Source organism: Neopsephotus bourkii, unplaced genomic scaffold, assembly GCF_033783945.1.
Source record: "Neopsephotus bourkii isolate Nb327-2 ecotype Australia unplaced genomic scaffold, CSIRO-AGI_Nbou_v1 NB_381, whole genome shotgun sequence".
NCBI lineage: Eukaryota > Metazoa > Chordata > Aves > Psittaciformes > Psittacidae > Neopsephotus > Neopsephotus bourkii.
Window position 1 is genome coordinate 156,375 of NW_026900886.1, and position 22,106 is coordinate 178,480.

At 42.9% G+C, this 22,106-nt stretch overlaps 1 protein-coding gene across 1 annotated transcript in view; it reads right to left on the bottom strand.

The window, feature by feature from the left end:
- DCC (DCC netrin 1 receptor) overlaps positions 1–22,106 on the bottom strand; it is a gene marked incomplete at its 5' end in the record, with an annotated part of 102,927 nt that overhangs the window by 32,776 nt on the left and 48,045 nt on the right. Inside the window, 3 exons of the mRNA XM_061349039.1 lie at positions 2,304–2,530; positions 9,771–9,933; positions 12,915–12,980. Of these exons, the coding sequence (XP_061205023.1) occupies positions 2,304–2,530; positions 9,771–9,933; positions 12,915–12,980 (456 nt within the window). The remainder of the gene's footprint in view (positions 1–2,303; positions 2,531–9,770; positions 9,934–12,914; positions 12,981–22,106) is intronic.

The following is a 22,106-nucleotide window of genomic DNA, read 5'->3' on the forward strand; positions in this document are numbered from 1 at the left end:
CAGTTATTTTAACCGATCATTAGACACCACCTGCAAAGAGCTGCATAGACTATTCTGGCTGCCTTATTTGAATAGGATTATTGCTTATATTTTTCTGTAAGAGAATAAAGATACCATGTCCCTTATTTTCTTTGTCTCCAAAATTATCTTGAATACCCCATTCTCTTGCTAAAAATAAGACATTTTCTTTTAGCGTCCCAGTTACAAACTTCTTCAAAAATTCAAGTATCAAGACCAAAAAAGGCTGTGTAAATTGGGGTATGTAAAAAACCATGCAGCAAAGAACCGGTCTTTCAAATACATCTGAAGCACGTAAACGACCTTCCTTGTGAGATGCCATGAAGTCCCATGTTCTGACTGCTCAGTAACTCATGGTGTCTTTTCCAAACTGTGAATTTCATTTTTTTTACAGAAACCAGGGCACACGAATGATGTGCCTGGATCTGCCCTTTATTTGGTCCTGGATCACAGTGAGCACATCTAGATCAGAGAACTGAATTATGCTGCCTAGTGTCCAAATCAACTCTTCCAGTACCTATATAAATTAGATATTGTGTTTAAGTATTGAAATAAGGGTGCTCTAACTTAGTCACATCAGTATAGGATACTTTAAACATTCAAAAATTGTAGAGAATACACTTGTCAGAAAGAAAGTGTGCTTGGAATTGGATGTTAGGTGGAGTAATTTGCAAGAATAAAAGCTGTATTTCTGTCTTCCATATGTATGAACAACATAAATGTTCATGTTCATACCATATATGAACCTGATAACTGGTTAGTTTAATAATGTCATGCAGTTACGCTTAATAGTCACACAGAGTATTCAGCTCTAACGTACCCAAGCAAGAACATATTCCTTAAAAAAAAAAAAACAAAAAAATGATTTGCCTCTTTTTTCTGACGACTTGTTTTTGTTGTGTTTTTTTTTTTTTTTTCCCCCAAATCATTCTTCTCTGAATTGCAGGACAAAAATGCCAAGTCTTCTATTGATGGCCATTCAAAGAGCTAATTGCTAGTGAAAAGCCAGTATTTCAATTGGGAAGAAACATAAAGGCATTTATTTATGGTCCAAGGCATTTACACATAAAATATCTAGCCCAGCCTTTGTCATTAACTTGCTCATATGCTGTGATGGCTTCCTGCTATGCACTCGATTGCAAGTGTATTGCAATCGATGGAGCTCTCGTATTGATCTTTCTGGGCCCTGGATAAGCTCTCCTTGTCATCAGCAGTATCTGTTTAGGCAGAGGGAATCTTTTGGTTATGCTTTTCCTTTAATACAAGAAGGACCTTTGTATTAAAAAAAATGGAAATCATTGCCACAATTATCTTCATAAATAGCGAACCATCATCCCAAAACACGATGCCAGAAAATGAGATCCATTGAGAAATTTGAAAACTGTTTCTTTTCAACTTTTCCTTCCTTGTGAAAATAGGGGGTATGGAAAAGAGATAAAAACATCAGAGAAAAGGCACCTTCATTACTTACAGCCCCAAACAGTATTCTGGAATTATTTCACTCTGCCTTCCACAGATGATGAACTCAAGACAGATATGTTTCTGTTTTCAACTTCTGTGCTGTGTTCTGCTCCCCATCCCTCTCCGTACCAGCCTCTCCCAAGATTTTCTATCATCATGATGGAAAAGATGTTATCAGCTAAAGTGAAACCTGTGATGTGCTGTGTGCACTAAGGTTCAAAAAAGGAGGAGGAAACTTCCCTGAAACCACATTTTTCTTACAGGATTTCCTTCTTCATATCTGTAAGTTTTCTCAGTCTCCCTTGCCCAAATTCAGCTCCTGACCTTCTTGTTAGTCATGTTCTCCCTCTTCTCCCACTTATTTCTCTATGTCCCCTTTCCCCCCCCCTGTTTTTCTTAGCATGGTATGCAAATTTAATAAAATTTGAATTTCAGTTTAATTCCTGAACTTAAGAAGTTAGTAGAGTAAAAATAAAAACCAGTGGGATTCCCCCTAGTCTGAAACCACAGCAAAAATCGCGTAGGAACGTCTCTCCTGGCACCCATAGCTGTTAATTCTTCCAGCCTCTTGCCAAGTTTATCCCTCTGTTAGAAACTCCACATGTTGGTCTAAGGCCACTGACCACCAATATCGATTGAAAGAAAAGTGGTATGTTGGTGATGAAGAATAAACCAAATTGGGGTACACAGGATGGGGTGGGACTAGATGACCTTTAAAGATTCCTTCCAACCCAAATGTTTTGTGATTCTACGATCCTAATTTCACCCAGTCTACAAGTGATGCCCAGGCACTTTCTGCCCTTCCTGCCTCTGGAGCTCCTCACCAGGCTGCGTGGTGCTCTTGCTTCCCAGTTGCGTTTCCGACTGGCTGTGGCTGACAGGGGTGATGTCCTGGCAGCTCTGCATTGGTGAGTCCCTTCCTGCAGGGTCTGAGCCCGCTGGCTTCTCGATGTTCTTCATTTCCATCTCCTCGTGGTGTATCCACAGATCTGGGGGTCTCAGGTCCTTCTGGCTGCCCTTCCTCTTACCAGCACTGTGGGTTGCACGTTTCCTGCAGCCAAGAAAGATCAAAATTGTCACACAAGAAAGCTTTTCTCCTTCGTAAGACCAAAACAGTGATCTCTCCTCCTTTAGCAAAGTTCCTCTTTCTAAGGAACCCCTCTGGTTGTGTCCTTCAAAGGACAGCAGTTTACTCCAGGAAGTGGGTCTGGAGCTCAGCAGGGTGGCTCATTTTTTGTAGAAATTGGGGAAAAGCACTGTTCTTTGATCAGAAGAGAAGTGGCCACATTCATCTTGGGATGAGCCTCAAGCAGCACTTACGGAAAGCCTGCAACTAAATACAGCGACTGAAAACTGCTGAGCCCGCTCCTGCCAAGTTACATACATCTTACACCTTCTATAACTGCATGCAGCATATGTTGTGTTTATTTAAATACACACAAAACCACTATTTTTCACAGACTCACATCAAGGAATGATTTGGGTTGGAAGGGACCTTAAAGCTCATCCAGTTCCAACTTCCTGCCACAGGCAGGGACACCTTCCACTGGACCAGGTTGCTTCAAGCCCCTGTGTCCAACCTGGCCTTGAACACTGCCAGGGATGGGGCAGCCACATTATTATGTATTTATTACTAGGAAATAAACCCTTTATTTGGTAAATTTCAAAATAATAATAATAATAATCATCATCATCATCATTCGCGAAGTCAAGCCATGATGATTAACTCTGCTTTCTTTTATGCCTAGGTATTACGTTATACTCTCACATCAGTGGGTCATCTCCTCTGGAGACCACAATGTGCTATGAGGGGATGGCACTGCTGCACCGCTTTTCAACTTCCCCTCAACTATACAGCCTATTTATAACAAAACACGTGTGATTTTCTATTCTAAAGAAAAAAGATATGCATCTTAAATATGGAGCACAAAGCCTAATTTACAGCTGTAGAGAAAGCTTTGTCAGAAATCTATCAAATTAAATAACTCTGAAAGAACAGTTTTTCTGGCTTATTGTTGGTTTTTTGCTCAATAATCCAAACGTTCTCTTACCACTGTTTTTTCCCTTTGTATATCTCAAAGTTTTTTGTGCAAAAGAAAGTAATGTAACAGTGCCAAGTGGAAAACTGGAAATACTTGTGATATACAAAAAACTTCAGTCAAATATTTTCAAGTTCATGTGAATTTTCAGGTAACAAAAATTTCCAGGGGCACGGAGTATTCTGAGTTACTCATTGCCTCTCTTACATGTTTAGCCCAAAACACCACTGTGCACCTCCTGAAAGGAAGATTTTTTCCCCCCAAATCCATAGAAAGCAACGCAAAACCTCTTGCTGGCATTCCTAGGACTCATACCTTGGGCATCATCTGTGTAGGCATGCTTGGATAACTGCCCTTCCTGCTACGGCAGGCATCATGGAAGATGCTATGGGATTATTTTACCAAAAAAAAAAAAAGCCTGAGGAAATTTTAAACTTTAAGAAACTTCAATTATTTCAATAAATTCCTGTTCTTTGCTAGGTTTTCTCAGCCTTGCCCAGAAAGCAAGAGATGTATGTCACAATCACGTGCATCACCAAACATTTGGCTTTCAAGAGAAGGAAGAAACGCATCTTGTAATGTAAAACATCTCTCAGGGTACAGCCCTGTCCCAATCCCAGAAGCTGACGGCAATGGCATTTTATTTCAGCAGAAATATCCCAATCCTCATGCTGCCTCCCTTAATGGTATAGATTGGTTTAGGTCCTTGGACTGGTAAGTACCACAAAATCTCTCCCAGGGTCAAAAGATTAACTTTAAAATGTGACCTGGAAAGTTAGATCTGGAGGCTGGGGTTGTTCAGAGGTTTTTGTTTATAGGCTGTGGAAAATAAGAGTGCTGGCTTCTGGTCATAATTATTTCCTATGTTTAGTCTGGTACCTGCTGATTTTCAAAGCTTGGTAACTTAAAATGTGAGTGTTTCAAAGAACAGGAGTAAAGAGCATGGAACACGGACAGTTCTTTAATACCTTCTTGCACAAACTCTAGTACACCTGGCACAGACCCTAGGTCATGATTTACACCCAAAAGAATCATAGAATAGTTAGGGTTGGAAATGACCTCAAGATCATCGAGTTCCAACCCCCTGCCATGGGCAGGGACACCTCGCTCTAAACAATATTACCCAAGGCCTCATCCAACCTGGCCTTGAACACTGCCAGGGATGGAGCATTCACAGCCTCCCTGGGCAACCCATTCCAGTGCCTCATCACCCTCACAGGAAAGAATTTCCTCCTTAGATCCAATCAAAACTTTCCCTTAAGTTTTACCCCATTACCCCTTGTCCTATCACTACAGACCCTAATGAAGAGTCCATCCCCAGCATCCCTATAGGCCCCCTTCAGATACTGGAAGCTGCTATGAGGTCTCCATGCAGCCTTCTCTTCTCCAGGCTGAACAGCCCCAACTTTCTCAGCCTGTCTTCACATGGGAGGTGCTCCAGTCCCCTGAGCATCCTCGTGGGCTCCTCTGGACTTGTTCCAACAGATCCATGTCCTTTTTATGTTGAGGACACCAGAACTGTACACAATACTCCAGGTGAGGTCTCACGAGAGCAGAGTAGAGGGCCAAGATCCCCTCCTTTGACCTGCTGGTCACACTCCTTTTGATGCAGCCCAGGATACGGTTGCTTTCTGGGCTGCAAGCGCACACTGAAGCCGGCTCATGTTCATTTTCTCATCGACCAGCACCCCCAAGTCCTTTTCCGCAGGGCTGCTATGAGCACTTTCATTCTAACCTTAATGTACGACCTGCCTGAAGTTAAGTTGAGGTATAAAGTTGCTCTTGCTGCCTTGTTCAAGAAAAGTCCATAATTTTGGTCTTACTTTCCTCACTTTGGGATACAGCAGCTTTTTTGTCACTTTCAATTGCAGGGAATTCATTTTTTTCCAGGCTTTAGCTAGGCAAGAGAAATCTCAGCCCCAGAGTGATTTTATGCAGAACTCAAAACAGGGGGTTATAATGAATGTGCCATTTCAACCATAACTACAAAACTGCTACAGCAATAATACCATTTAAAAATACATGCAGTGATCTAGCTTGGTTCGCATTGTTTTTTTCTCACAAATTATTGATGTTCTGACAGCCTGTGATTAGCAAATTGAATCAGAGCCAGGAGTGCATAAGGAAATGGCATCAATAACAAATGAAAATAAATCCTCCCCTGGAATATTTTGTTTATGTGGTGCAGAAGTTGAGTTTCAGCTTCTGAAAATGCGTCTACCTTCCATTTCAGGTGGAGGCAGGATCCTGGAATAATGGAATAAATGCTGCACCAGAGAGCACATTATATCTATAGAATAATATATCTTTAGAACGTAGAAAGTCATAAAAGATTCAACATGATTTTTGAACCTCAGCTGCAGCACAGGAAAAGGACACTTTGGAAATTCATGTTGAGATTTACGATGGGATTCCATTTTTTTGTTGGAGCAGGGATTGGGAAGACAAGAAGTTCTGAACTGAAAAAATAAAATCTCTGTTGTTGTTCAATGATTTTACAGCATGGAACGCATCCTTGCATACCATAATTATATATATATATATATTTGGGTTTTTTTCCTAAGGGTAGAACTAAAAATAGACGTCAGTTCCACCCTTAAAATAATATTATGATCATGCAGTCTTGGTTAATGAGGCGCTTTTGAGATAAACAAAACCTCTGGAGAGGAAACTCTTTCTCGTCATCTATTTCTGCCTTTGCCAGCACAACCGCAGCTGGGTAGTGACTCCAGCCGTTACACAGCATACCCACATAGCTCCTAACAATATACACATGCTAGGATAATTGTTCAAATACTCCAGAGTAGGATTACTCTTCACTGCCTTCATTTTACCTTTACATTACTCCAGAGAAAACAGTTAAGTTTATAGCAACCCAGCCTAGTTTATTTCTTTAACAACCCCTGAAGACGTCTTTATCTAAGAGCTCAGAAATAAACTGTTCTCCTGGGCAAAACAAGGTTTTGCTTGTAAAAGACCACCATGGGTAGCAATACAGTCCTGGTTCAATCGGGTATCTTTTCTTCAGAAGCAGGGGCACTTTTGAAGGCAGAACACAGAAGCGACAGTCCCATAACCAATAACCACACTGAGCTCCTCCACTGCTGTTTGAAAAGTGCTCTACGGATACCCAACGATAAATAAGAACATTACTTCACCTTAATTATCCTTCAGATGCATGAGTGAGTGTTTTAAAGTTTCTTCTCTTTACTCTTAACCTGGCAAAAAAAGTGTGTTTTCTCTTTTGGGATGTATTAAGGGAAATTCAGTTGATACAGAGGTCCTCTTTTGGGGTGTATTAAGGGAAATTCAACTGATACAGAGGTCCTGTACGACAACCAAAGGATACGAAACAATTCTTTCCCTGGAAAATCTCCCCAGTGTTTACAGAGGGAAAAATACTTAATTTTGACCTCTTTACTTCCTGCCAACCACCCTATAAAGCTGACACAAGTACCGGCCTCTGCTATCATCTGGCTTCATGGTCCTTTCCCCTGAGGTCAGATCCTGCCTTATGCCACCCTGCAAGAGATGGGGCAGAGGGCACTGCTAATGAGCTACCCCAGGATGGAGCTAATGAGCTCCCCTAGCATGAATTTAACAAGGCACCCCAGCACAAGGGTACACAGGAACCCGGGAGCACCTCTAGAAGTGAAATATGGCAGCTCTTTAGTGGCTGCCAACTCACTCCCAGTTCATTCGAGTTTGATCACACTTTCGTTAACGCCTCCCCTGAGCCTTCCTAAGTGTATACCGACACAACCCTATTACTTATATAGGACTTAAACTAGCCTCAGATTGTTTTTTTGCTGCCTCTTTTTACACCACACCCCTGTCCAGCATACTAGTTGGTTGGGTGATATATTCAAGCCTATGTTTCTTTTTTAATGGCTTAAATACGCACTATTTACCTACCAGTCTTGAACTAAATGCCTGCCCTCAGCTTATCTCCTGTGGTAGTCACGACCTCATGTTACCAGTCCACAGGCTAATTCTTCTGGCATGGTACAAATCTTTATTATACCCTGAAGCTTTAAAACAACCCCTGTAAGAAGCAGGTCCTGCACTTCAGGTGCATGCTGTATGAGTGATATTTTCCCTTGTTTTAAGATTCAACTGGGATTCATCTTCTCTAAGCCCAAACTCTGAACTGAAGGATGAAGCTGATGGGTGGCCCCGTTGTCCATCCTCCCTGTCACCACAACCCCAGGCACTGCTAGTGCAGGGCACTGAGCATCTTGTGCTGTGGAAGATGCAGTTACTGTGAAGGTATAGATCTCAATTACTGCAGGACCCATACGTTCTCTTTATGCACAACTTGGTAACTTACTGCACCTGAATCTTTGCATACATTTTTCTCCCCTGTCTTTTGTCACAGGGTTTTGTTTTCCCCAGATGGTAGAGACAGAAAATCCCTAGTAAGCCACCTAGGTCAGTACCAGGTTGTTCTATATGATATGCTTTACTGTTCTTTGTTCAGTCAAGTTTTAGTTAACTTAAGAAACATGACTTTCCTCCACTGAAGACTTGCAGATTGTTCTGTCACCTGCAAGTTTTTGCTCTGGGGAAGGACACACGCACTATCCAGTGAGGTTTGGCCTTTACCCTCACTGCAGTCCTTTTGTCCAACAGTTCATTGGTGACTGAACTAAGCACCTGCTGCCAATAAAAACTGGGATCTAAACCCTGCACGTCACAGTATGCATCTGTCATTATTTATGCATTATTTAATATTTATTGCCCTACTATTTTCTCCACTTTCAATTCAGAAATGGTTTGTTTGAGGCAACCTGGGGGAGATTTACCCACCTACAGGATAGAGGTTTACAATTTATGCAGCAAATCCAAATACACCATCTTCACACATTTTTAATCAGTGGACATCAATAAGCATCTTACAATGGCAAGTCTTCTGGTGTCTTATGATAAGATGGACGATTCTTTGAATGCTTCTATTCTTCCCCAGGGGCTACAGAGGAGGTCAAGGTTTACTACCTCAAACTTAGACATTTAATTTTTGACCTCTAATTCTGTATAGATGAATCTCTTTCTGTTGCCTTTTCTCTGTTAGAAACTGGAGAAAGCTCTAACTTGGATTCACCAAACTCCATTCAGCAGAAGAATTTTCATTGCTGTTAGACGCCAGCCTGATTTTCAAGTGCTAAGACTCACAATAGAAGCAGATTTTCAAATCAGTCCATCATTCAACTACCCCAGCACTTCTAAAAGCATAGACCCTCACTTTCCTGCCTAAATGACACCTTTCTTATTTAAAAAATCTACCCCCAACCATCTATCTTTAGAGAAAGCACTTGCCTCAGTGACTGTAGAATGATCCAAGCTGCCATCTGCCTACAGTCAACCAGCCTAAGCTGACTGTGGCAAACAGGGAGCTGTTCAGTTTCCTGACCATCCTGTCTTCCACTGTGCCAACCGTTTTTAAGCATCAGTGCAAATCCGTGTAATGATGTCTGGCTCATGCAAATATTTATCGTTCTTGTGGGCATACTAGGATTAAACTTCAGTTTCTCATGTCCAATTTTCATAATAGTCTAATAATCAATGAATTAATAGAAAAATGAAAGTATAATAATTTTCAATGCAATCAAACCAGCTGTTTCAAACCCACTGACTCCTCATTTCTATGAAACCTGAAAAAAGCTTTGTGCTTTATACTACTGCCTTTTTATAGCCTTTCAGAGCAATCCTAAAGATTTTTTTCCTGCAATTTTCTATAGACTGTTTTGAGGGCTTGACAGTCATCTGTAGAAACAGTTCTGAATGCTTTTTACTGGAAGACTTGCTGAGACAGATTATCTGGAGAGGACAACATCCTCCCAAAGCAAGTGAGCAGGACTGTCTGTGTTTCTCTGCTGTGCAGGTGTGCGGCCTGCAGAGTCAGGAAGTCTCATACCACCAGGCACAGACAATTACTCTTTTTTCCCCTTTAAATCAATGGAATTGATTCTTTCCCGTGTCTGAATTATACCTGGCAATAAAATCAACAGAGAGCTGGGCATGGCAGATCACCACATGAGGGGTACTTATTCCCCATGGTTCACTCTGCAGCCTGGTGACAGGATATTCTTCACTTACCAGCAACAAGTGACACCTCCAAAACCAAAAGGCTGAGCCCCAAAATGGAGTTCAGTCCCAGAACCCACATCTCCACTGTAGAAATGCTGTTGCCCAGATCTGTTTTGAACACGAGCATCTGCCTTTCCCTTTCCACTACGTGATTTGAGAACGTACTTCCTCTGCTGTGCTGAGGAGCGCCTGGTGCAGATGACGGCCACTACCACCACCACCACCACAGTGATGACGCCGACGGTGACGACGATGATGACGAGGAGGTTGCTGTTCTTCTGGGGTGTGACGCTGCCGTGGGGAGGGTGCATCTGCCCGATGGGGGGCTCTGAAAGAAGATGGATAACGAGGGCATGATTAATGCTGGATCTGCTCTACTCCCTCTTTAGGGGTCACCATAAAATAAAACACATAAAGCCTGCCAGGTGGTATGAATTCCTCTGAAAAATCCAATGGAGGGAGCAGAAGGGTATCATAAAGGCTGAAATTGATGTGTCTCTTTGTTTCAGTGGTACTGCAAAGAGGAAAATATTGAAGCAGTAGCGACTGTACATTTTCTGGATGTTAATAACCTGATGTTGGGAGTCAATAACGTTCAGCTCATTTTTGCTGTTACCAGCTGAAAATGGAAATATAGGGACTATGGATTTTTTTCTTTACAGCCTGTATAGTCTTTTTTGGTATTTACAGGCAAAGACATAACTTGTGTGTCAGCCAATCTAAATGTCTCATTCATTTGGCAGTACAATGTTCACCCCACAGCCAATCCCTTATCACATTGCATTGTTGATTGCTATGGTGGCCAGGTCCCTGCGCAACACTTGAGCAGGTTACAGGTTCGATCTTCAGAAGTGATGAGCTTCTTAGTTTCAATGCAGCAGCAAGGCAGTGACTGAAAACAACTTAATTTCCCAGGTCAAGTCCCAGTCAAACTGGGCCCTTGTTTTCAACAGTATCCCCCCCATTGCATTGGGAATAGCATGCTTTATACTTCTAAAATCTTACAATCCCCAGCTGGTTTAGATTGGAAGGGATCTTAAAGCTCATTCAATTCCAACCCCTGCCATGGGCAGGGACACCTTCCTCTAGAGCAGCTTGCTCCAAGCCCCTGTGTCCAACCTGGTCTTGAACACTGCCAGGGATGGGGCAACCACAGCTCCTCTGGGCAACCTGTTCCAATCCCTTTGGCTATTTTGTTGGATAATGCCTCTAATTACACATCATTGAACCATTGGTTATGGACATGTGCACAAGTCAGGGAGTAACGCTTTTGCTCTGCCTGCTAAGGCAATCTTGCAGGCATCCTGTAAGATTACAAACTCAGAAACCCCAAAGTATCTTTCTACTTCAGCTGGGAGAAAAACTAAATGTTTGGTGCAATGGGATGGAAAGCGTTGGTCTTGCTAAAGATTTCATAAGAAAAGTAACTCAAGAGTTTTCACGTGGCATCAAACCCACATCTTCTCGTATATAAATGAAACAATACTTGTCGGGGATCTCATCTGGCCTTTATTACAACTGAATGGAACAGAAAAAAAGAGAAAACTTTCAAAATAACAGTTTTAGTTAGCAGTAGATGTAATTTAATTGTAATATTCTGCCTTGATTTTCTGCCCTAATAATCCTTTCTTTACTTCACTAATTATTCTATTTAAATAATTTGCCCTTTTCACATAGCTTTTTTTCCGGGCAAATAATAAAAGAAGCAGCTGCGAGTGTCATCCCTCTGGAATTAAAATGGTTGAGTAGAGGAATCCTGAACATTTTGGGATTAGGTTTCTTTTTCATCTCCATCCTAAGAGGCATTGAAAGAATACACCCCATGAAATACAGTGACTACCAAAAAACCAACTCTCTCTACCCTTTATTGCAGGCCCTGGAAGTTCTTTTTACTTCTTAAAAGTCTGTTTTTCTGTATTTATGATGAACTACTATGAAGAGCAGGACAAAAGCTTAAAACAGTGGTGTGTTGGTTGCAGCAGAGTAGGACAGAAAAGGTAACAAAATTTTGCATTCCCTCCTTGTCTTGTCTGAGGAAAATAATCAGAGTTAATCAGCTATGTGCCTTGTAATTAATTTGTACTTTCAACCCTCACTTGATAACACATTTGAGGGAATCTTGCCTGTTGTTCCATTCAATAATGTGAGATGACAATGTTTCATTAGGTAACGAAGATGGGGTCAGGAATAAGAAGTTATTGATACGTAACTGAATCCCAGCTGTCACTGATTATGTTCAGGTAATTTTTGTCAATCCTTGGGATTTCCTGTCACATCTTCCTATTTTAGGACAGGATATATTCATAAAAAAGGCATTTTCTGCAGAAAGCCTATATCATAAAATAATAGAATAGTTAGAGTTGGCAAAGACCTTAAGATCATCCAGGTCCAACCCCCTGCTATCGGCAGGGACACCTCACACTAGACCATGCTGCTTAAGGCTCTGTCCAGCCTGGCCTTGAACACTGACAGGGATGGGGCATGCACAACTCCTCTGGGCAACCCATTCCAGTGCCTCACCACCCTCACAGTAAAGAACTTCTGCCTTAGATCTAACCTGAACTTCCCCTGTTTCAGTTTTAACCCATTACCCCCTGTCCTATCACTACAGTCCCTAATGAAGAGTCCCTCCCCCGCATCCCTATAGGCCCCCTTCAGATACTGGAAGGCTGCTCTCAGATCTCCATGCAGCCTTCTCTTCTCCAGGTTGAACAGCCCCAATTTTCTCAGCCTGTCTCCATATCGGAGGTGCTCCAGTTCCCTGATCATCATTGTGGCCTCCTCTGGACTTGCTCCAACAGCTCCATGTCCCTGTTATGTTGAGAACACCAGAAGTGCACCCAGTGCTGTGAGGTCTCATGAGTCCAGAGATTGAAATAAAATGATGTAAAATGCATTTTGCAATTATTTCCAAGGCATTAGTTTTTCAAAGGTGTTTCTGCGGCATGAGGGATACCTAAAACTTCTCTTTCGATGTGATTTTCATCCCCAGCGACATACTCTGGGGAGTTCTGCCTCAGCTGAAAATCTGATGAGAAATTTGAGGACCAGCTTTAAGAAAACAAAAACAGAATATGTGGTGTTCTGACCCTATTTTTTGTTAGCATTTCTGGTTTGCAGCAGGTGTTTTGCACATGGGTGGAATTTTCAACAGCTTCCCCTTATAAAAGTGAATGAGTGACCTGTGGGCATGTTAGGTGGCTTCCAAGCCATAAGAGAGAGGAACAAGAGAGTGATAAAGAGAAGCAGAAGGTTATCACCAAAACAGCACTCAATTATTAAGCATGGTTGGATGGAGCCTGCATTTACCATTCAGACTGCTCCGATCAATCAGGTTGGTGTCCACTGGCCAATAGGAACCATCCCCATGACGACCTGTTGGCAGAAAGAATGCATCAGGCACGGTGTAAGAGGTAAACCAGCAAAGTCAAGAGTGTTGCTTGAGACAGCACCTGTCTGGCAGTGTTTAAACTATTGAACAGTGCAGGAAAAGTCATCCCACATGTGCTGGGGAAAATCTGTCACCAAAGCAGGCTATGGAAAGCATGCTGAATCACAGCCCTTTGAGCAGCTAGTCTTGTTCTGTTGGTTTTTCCCCTCATCCAGATGTTCTTGTTAGAGTGACAAACTGAGGTGCGATGGCAGCATCCATCTGAGCCCCCTCCATGGGTAACAGGAATATCTCAGCTGCTTTTGTGGCACAGGGACAGTGCTGAGCAGAGGGTCACGGGCACGCTCTCCACCTGCCAGGTGCTATTGAGCAACCTTCCTGCAATTTATTTTCCAGTGAAATGCACTTGGGGAAATAGAGCTCTGTGACTGCTTGGGTTTTACAAAAACGATTGCCTCTTTTCTAACCCCAACGTAAAAATACCCCAAAAAGAAAGTAAAAAAGAAAGGATATGATTATTACTCCAAAAAATGCTTTGGCTGTTAATACTTGCACTCTAAATTAACATAGTAAAATATGAGGTGTTCATCTTTTCCCCTGCTTTGTTTGTCTTATTTATCAACTTTAGGCTAAATATCTGTGATGGTATGCTCGTGTTCCTGCCAAGACCAGAATCTCTACTTCCTCATGTCTGCTAGAAGGAGAAACGCAAAGGCTGGTAAAGTCCTACCAAAATCCTCCTTGCCTCTACCAGCATGGGAGAAAGCAAAGTCCGAAACATAAGTGGTTTGGGGTAAAAACCGCTCTTTTGGCAAAGACCAAGCTTATGCAACAGCATGCTCTTGGTACAGGCGTAGTGTACTGTAGCCAAGCACAATATGTGGCCATCTTATTCCTCCAAAGCTAATTATGTTTTCATTTAAGTCAAATGAGTGTTCCCAGGTCACAGACTCTCAGCTGATGCAGTACTGCTCTGCTGGGACTGTGCTTTAGGCAAAAGACATCTTCCCTGAGATGGGCAGAGGCTGCTGGAGCACCACATTGGCAACAACTTCATAAGACCCTCAGGCACTCTCTGTTTTGGCTCTGCCATCCCTTCGACCAAACAGTGTAATTTCGGTAGGGTGAGTTTTGTTGGTGAACGAATTAAGTGAAAAATATGAAAACTTAGTGCAGGGTAGGGAATTACCAGGGACTATTCCAGATAATTTCTACATTAAACAGCCACCATATGCATCAGATATCTTGGCAGACTGAGCAAAACCCCCGTTTTTTCACTTCCCTTCTGTTGTTTGTTGATGCTGTGCACTGTTAAACAACTGCCATACGCCTCTCCAGAGGTACTTGTATTTCTGTGGATTGTGAAGAAATCCACGTGCATAACTTTGTCTACCAATTTGGGAAGCATTTTGTGATGAATGGCCCTAAATAAATGAAAGATGATTATCATCAGAAGAGACTTCAACGTAATCATCTTTTCAATCAGCAAAACTGCACAGCTACAACAACCTGATCCCAAGAAAACAAGGTTGCAAAATGTTTAGCTGTAAAAGCAGGCAAAATAGAGCTAAATATAAGGTATGTAGTGAAGATGGTGCTCTTAAAGCAGTCCTATTCTAGTAATACACTGCAGCATGCAAATACGTTGTGACTCCTGGGTTATATTGTACTTGGGAAACTGGGTAGCTCCATGGGAGTTTGCTAAATGTTACTGGTTTTTATATTTAGCCCGTCTTAGCGGGAGCCCATCACCCTGGACCACTCAGTCAGGAATTTGGAGACTTATAAAACCTAACCCTGAATGCCTGACTCTGAAGTTTAGCACTTTCTGAATTGACACAAAAGCGCTTTTCAAGGCATTATACATGACATTTTAATTGTGAAAATATTTGTGTGAACAACTGATCGTTTCATTTCTGGCTCTGATGCGGTGACTGGAACCTGAGGATGTCATTATTTTGGGATGGCTGTAACATAGATGTAGCCAGGCAGCAACCAGGGAAAGGTTCAGGCAACACCATCCACCTTGGGGGCATCTTGGGCTAAAAAAGTTTCTTAAAGGCTTTGTTTTAAAACCAGCCCAAGGCAACAGAGTCTTACAGTTTTATTTACTGAGGGCAACGCTTTCAAAGGCTCAACTTCCAATCAGAGGCAATTTCCCTGATGAGAGACAGGAACAGAAATAATGTCTGAACAAATAAAAGTATTTCAACAATGCTTTTGTCAAGGATAGCCAAGACTGAATTTATAGTAATTCAGCTCTGTTCTCCTCTTAAGACATGTAACAAAACATTATTCAATATTTAGATAAACAGGGAGATTTAAGCACTTACAAAATAGGAGATAAATCTCTGATCCATTGTAAGGTTTTATATGTTAAAGAGTAGGTAGCGCTTAAACCCCTGAGGTTTATTCATGCTTTGCTCCAACGAATCATTTCTACCTCTAGCTTTCACTCAGCAATGGTCCTATTTCCCTTTAAAAATCAAATGATGTGCAAGAACATTGCTACTTTGAGGCTATTTCTTCATTCAGTTCCAAGGCCTCAGGTTTCAACTACCTTTAAAATAACCTAATTGGAGAAAGGAAGCTAACATGTGTGCTTCCACTTAAACTTCAACATCTTCACCGCATTTGTCTCTTAGCACTGCACTTGTCTGTTAGTACTGTGCTTATTATTGCTGTCGCTCTGCAGTTTCTTCCCAAATCCACCAGTGTGCTTGTCTTAGAGAAAACAAGTACAAAACTCCCAGACTGCTGAGTTTAGATGTAAACCCTGAGTGTCAGCCAGGAAGCCCATCAAAGTGGAGCATAACTCAACAGACATCTAGAATTCATGTTGTCCTTTTAAGTTAAACAATGGACTCTTTCTTCAGCTTCCAACAGTTTACTGTGGAGGTTTCTTCCTTTGTATTATTCCATCTTTTGGAACAAGCCATAATAAAACTTTGACTCAGCAGCGGTTTCTTTTAGAGCTGCCTTTTATCATAGAATCCCAGCCTGGTTTGTGTTGGAAAGAACCTTAAAACCCACCCAGCTCCAAGCCCTGCCACAGGCAGGGACCCCTTCCACTGGAGCAGCTTGCTCCAAGCCCCTGTGTCCAACCTGGCCTTGAACACTGCCAGGGATGGGGCAGCCACAGCTTCTCTGGGCACCCTGTGCCAGCGCCTCAGCACCCTCACAGGGAAGAGCTTCTGCCTAAGAGCTCAGCTCAGTCTCCCCTCGGGCAGGTTCAAGCCATTCCCCTTGGCCTGTCCCTACAGGCCCTTGTCCCAAGCCCCTCTCCAGGTTTCCTGCAGCCCCTTTAGGCACTGGAGCTGCTCTAAGGTCTCCCCTTCAGGAGCCTTCTCTTCTCCAGGCTGCCCCAGCCCAGCTCTCTCAGCCTGGCTCCAGAGCAGAGCTGCTCCAGCCCTCGCAGCATCTCCCTCACGGCCCTACTCAGGACTCAATTCAACAAGTCTACACCCTTTAACTGAGGTTTAACAGTCCCAGATCTTGATTTTCCTACTTGTTTAATGAGTTGTATTAAAGGCAGTAACATACTTTCAGAGGCAGCAAAACCTGCAGCAAAACCATACGAACATTCATTTCATTTCTCACCCCTTACTTCTCTATTTACCTTCTGCTTTCCCCCAGGTTTGTCTCTGAAATGTTTCACCAACTTCAGTCTTTTTCTGAAAAAAAACCCATATCCTTTTCCCACAACTCTATCTCAGGTGCCATTATATGAAATAAACATTCCAACTTGGTCTTGTCAAGGCAAAAGAAAATCAAGTTGTCGGTGACAGGAACAGTTCTTCATCCTCTCAGGTCTCCAGGACTCGGAAACTGGCCAAGAAATTCTGCTGTCATTTTGCTGTAAATCCCTTTCCTTTTTCATGCTTTCCTTGAGCAGGTTCCTTGTTCGCAGACTTCAGGTATCCCCACACAGCAGGGGCAGATGAGTAGACGTTGAGGGAATGATCTCTCCTTGCAAAATGCTTCACCGCAAGGCAACTACACGAGCTGGAGAGCTGGAGGGGGAATGATGTGTGCTGTTACATCGTCTGGCTCCTCTGAACCAGACACGGCCCTGCACTGTTGCTGTGTTTTGCTTTAAACCGTCAAAATTATAGAGAAAACAAAATGAGCAATATTCTCATATGAGACAGCAGAGCTTGTAAGTGATATTTCCTGCCCCACGGGTGTCCCCAGGGAGGTTGAAGCATGCCAACTAAGTCATTGGAAGGTGTAAGCATGCAAACCAAGTCATTTGCTCTCACAAACAGCCAGCACAAGCTGTCAGGCATACTGTGCCATCAGAAAACTGGCTCTCCTGTTTCCAGGGAAAAGCTGGGCTCCTGAAGTTAGTTATGGCACTGAGCACATGGAAACCTGTTCCAGGATAGAGCAGAAGATATCAAAAGGTAGTAAGTTGCCTTGGGGGGCAGCTCTAGCTCACTGCTGACCTGCAGCTGTGCTTGAAAGCTGGTGGCATAAAGAGGCTCAGACGGTAAATGCAGAGTAAGGAGGACGGCTGAAAAGGACAATGAAAGGTTCTGCCCAAATCAGACACACAGATCTGAGAAAAAGGAAACTTTCCCCTAGCAACTTGTTCTAATTTGGTATCATAGAAGCATAGAATGGTTAGGGTTAGAAAGGACCTTAAGATCATCAAGTTCCAACCCCCTGCCATGGGCAGGGACACCTCGCTCTAAACCATATCACCCAAGGCCTCGTCCAACCTGGCCTTGAACACGGCCAGGGATGGAGCACTCACAACCTCCCTGGACAACTTATTCCAGTGCCTCAGCACCCTAACAGGAAAGAATTTCCTCCTTATATCCAATCAAAACTTTCCCTGTTTCAGTTTTAACCCATTACCCCTTGTCCTGTCACTACAGTCCCTAATGAAGAGTCCATCCCCAGCATCCCTATAGGCCCCCTTCAGATACTGGAAGGCTGCTATGAGGTCTCCACGCAGCCTTCTCTTCTCCAGGCTCAACAGCCCCAACTTTCTCAGCCTATCACCATACGGGAGGTGCTCCAGTCTCCTGATCATCGTCGTGGCCTCCTCTGGACTTGTTCCAACAGATCCATGTCCTTTTTATGTTCAGGACACCAGAACTGCACACAATGCTCCAGGTGAGGTCTCATGAGAGCAGAGTGGGGGGGTAGGATCACCTCCTTCGACCTGCTGGTCACGCTCCTTTTGATGCAGCCCAGGACGCTGTTGGCTTTCTGGGCTGCGAGCGCACACTGAAGCCGGCTCATGTTCACACACTGCTGGCTCACCATCTTCTGGGGAGGTAGAAATGCAAGTCAGAAGAGAGAAAGTACATGCTGAGCAGTCCTGTATCACTCCAGAGGCTGCTCTTCATCCTGAAGATGGACGCCAGGGCAGCCTGGAACGTGTAATGCTGTGCAGCTGCATCACATACTTGCACACCCAGTGGGAGGAGGAGCGGTGGGTCACGCTCTGACTTCAGAGAGCACTGAGGTGAGGATCCATCTCCATGCACATGGCCGTTCACAGCTCCACTCTTCGGCCGGTGTTAGGGGAAGGAAACTCAAAACCATGGCTGAACCTGCTTGTCTTGGATGGGAAAAGCTGCCTGTTGAAGAACTGACCTCTCCCAGATGACTGCACTGTAAGACATTGAGATGCGCAGTGTTAGCCCTCATTGCACAGGTTCTGCACCATTAGCATTTAAACAAGCCAGAGCACGCTGTGTCTTCTTCCCATCCATGGTCAGCTCTTGCTAACAAAGGAGACACTCTCCTTGTCCTGGTGACAGCTGAAGAGCCTGGTGAAGGCGAATTTGCTTATAAGCAACCATAAACTGCCAGACTTCTGGGAGAGGTGCTGGGGTCTGGGGCAGAAATGCAAGACCAGGCAGGCAGGTACCGCATCACCTGTTGACTTTCTAGTCCTCCTTTTTGAAGTGCACCCACAGGCAGTTGGTTCAGCTGTGCCCCAGCACAGCAGGAAGCAAAATCCTTATGCAGAAATGACCATTCTTAACATTTCAAGCATGTCTTCAGAGATACTTACAAGTTTTTTAGGCCTTAAGAAAGAGTTCCTACACCTGCTTGGTAAACACAGACTGATGGCAGGGTTTAAAAGGCATTATTATTATCATTATTATTATTACTATAACTATTATTATTATTATTATTTCCCCAAAAAGGGTTATTCCAATAAACGGGATACTTCTTGTCTCTTTTCTCTAGCAAAGAGCACTACAGACCACTGCGTTATTGTTTAGGAGGCAGATCTGAACTGCTCAGCCTTTCACTGCTGCTATGCCCAGAGTTTGCAAAACAGCCTCAGAACATAATGCCTGGAGCCACCTTTAACAGACAAAAAGAGGGAAATTTGCTGCCTTCTGCAGTCATGTTATGATGTGACTGTTTGGGGCTGGTATCAGCCTCTAGCTGTACCAGCAGCTGTTTCACATAGGAAAGCATATGCAGAAAAAACAAGGACAGGAAGGTTTCAAATGGGAAAAGGACGACATGCCTGCAATAATCCAACATGGAAGAGGATGAACTGCAGAAAGCCAAATTCTGGGCATGACCAGACTGTGCTTCAAACCCCCTTGTTGTGAAAGCTGAAGCAAGCAGCGTGCTGTTAACTCATGAGATGCAGAGCACCAAGGTATAAAATAGCAAATCCCCCAGCACAACTTTGAAACCCTTCCACGTGCCTTCATATGGATGCAAAACAATGCAGAACACCATATTCCTCAGTATTTGGGAAAAAATGTTGTGGATGCCAGTCTCAGGTGACCTTTTGCTACCCTGGGTATGGTCACTGGTCCTGTTCCAGGTGTGGAGCCTCTCATTGGCCTCACCATGGCAGTAAACATTAAGTCTAAGCTTGGAAATACTGAGTTTTTGGTTTAAAAAAGAGCCATGCCATATTAAAAAAAAATATTGTAACTGTATTCCATATGTATCATTTTTTTCATAGTGATATTTCAGTTTATCTGGACAGTTTATATGACCCATTCCACAGGAGGTGTGTTTTCAGAAAACAACTGAACAATTAAAATATACTGAAATTTCCTAAGATAAGAAGAAGCTGTGTTTCTTTTATCAAAGTGTACAGAGATGTTATAAAACACCTGTAGTCCAAAGGCAGAAATAATATTTTATTTTTCTCTTGCAAAGATCTAATTCTCATGTCAACAGAAAACTGTTGACAAGTCCTATATTGACAAAACACAGACTAAGGAACTTAATATTGTTTTATCAAATGAAAACTGGACCAAGATAAACAACAGCAAATTAATCTCTTCTTTGCCCAGTTTGCCTCTATACATTTCAGATGAAAATCATAAATAAGAGTTTTTTAGACTCCACAAAGCCTCTACCACAGCTCTTCTGAAAGCCCTGCCCCACATACATAATGTTTGTGACAAAAATTCTCTCTTGAGCATCTGAAACTGTAATTTAATTCTTACTTCTACAGTATCATTTTTACTATCTTTGCATATGCCCTGCTCTACCAATTGCACACTGGCAAAATAAAAACCTGAAAGGAAGCTGACACATTTATGGGATAGGCACCCACTTCAGACTTAAGGGCTCTCTTGGAAAAGTGTTTTGATTCTTTAGATGCTGATGCTTCTTTATTTGCCTTCCAGATAACAGTCTTTGCACCCTGGAAGCATTATTCGCATTTCACATTTCTCATTGTCTATCAATTACTGTAGGACTGAAGCACCCATGGGATGGGATGCGCTCAGCACTATCCTCACTCATGGGCAAGAATGAAGTAACCAAGGTGAGGTATCTCTTGCCGCCTTCCTCTTGACAGTAGATCCTTCTTGCAGCAGCTGGTCTTGGCTCCCCCAGGGACTTGCAGCAATAGGGAGCATGCTTACCTTGACATTTGAAGTTCTCCCTGAATTCTCCTCTCCAGCCTACCTCCTTGTTTGCACCTGGGGATGGTAGCGGTTGTACCATCCCTTCCAGAAGAACCCACATCTGGGATTTTCAAAGCTCCATCTCTTCATGCTCTGAAACCTCGGGGTCTCTGCCCATGCCCCCTCCAACGATGCTTTGCTGCCAAGTAGTTAATTTTGCTTCCTGACCTCAGGAACCATGAGCCGGCATTAGAGACAGATGACCTACCAGAGTTAATTCATGTCACTCAATAAGAATTGCATTTGTGGCTGAAATGGCCCTGAGGGCCTTGTCCAAAGAACAGAGTAATTTAAAAGGCTCCCATTGAGTTCAGTAGGCATTGGTTCAGGATGATTAAAGAGGTAGCTCTGATGATTTCTAAGGCAAATGAGCCTTTAGAAACTTTGACTTTGTTTGTCTTCACACTTATGTATAGAGTACAGTTACACTGAGACCTGGCACCTTCCACTTATTTTTAACAGAGCTGTCTAGAGATCAAGGAAATGCAGGTGATGACCTCAGACTTCATCATTAGAATTCATCATTGAGGTCAAATGGAAACTGAATTCAGATATGAACAAGCCTATGTAAGATACAACAAAAGGCTGAGAATTTATCCTCCTTAGATACTACATTCCTAAAGAACAAAACTGCTACCCAGTCAAAAGACAGTATTTATGTACTAAGAGTGACTGTGTTTAACTCCAGCTGTACATACCTGCTGTCTGCTAAGAACACAGAAACCTAATTTCATTTCTGTGCGCGTTATTTGACTTAAATCAAACCCCAAACCCCCACCACACCTAAAGCAATTGCAAACTATAGGCTGTGCCTGTAGTCACAGCACAGTTATCACCCTGGGGACATGCTTTAGCCAGACATCATGCTGCAACTAGTTGTGTGAGAATTGTTGAAATCTTTCCTGTTTAAAGTCTATAAGGGGTATCACTGACTAAATACATTGCAAGCACTGTCTGGGCTCTTCAGGAACAATGAATTATTCTGGTGGTGGTTTTTCCATAGTGAGGGGCACAGCATTCCCAGAACAGCACAGCTACAGAAGCAGAAAACAACTCAGAGCTCTTTTTAATGTGGTAGTTTGAGGAATATGTATTCCCCTACCATACACAGAGCAACTGCACTTAATCTGTCATGTTTGTTTACATTTCCCCATTAACTAAACACAAGGTGGGATAGGCTGGTCTTTCTGCAGATGA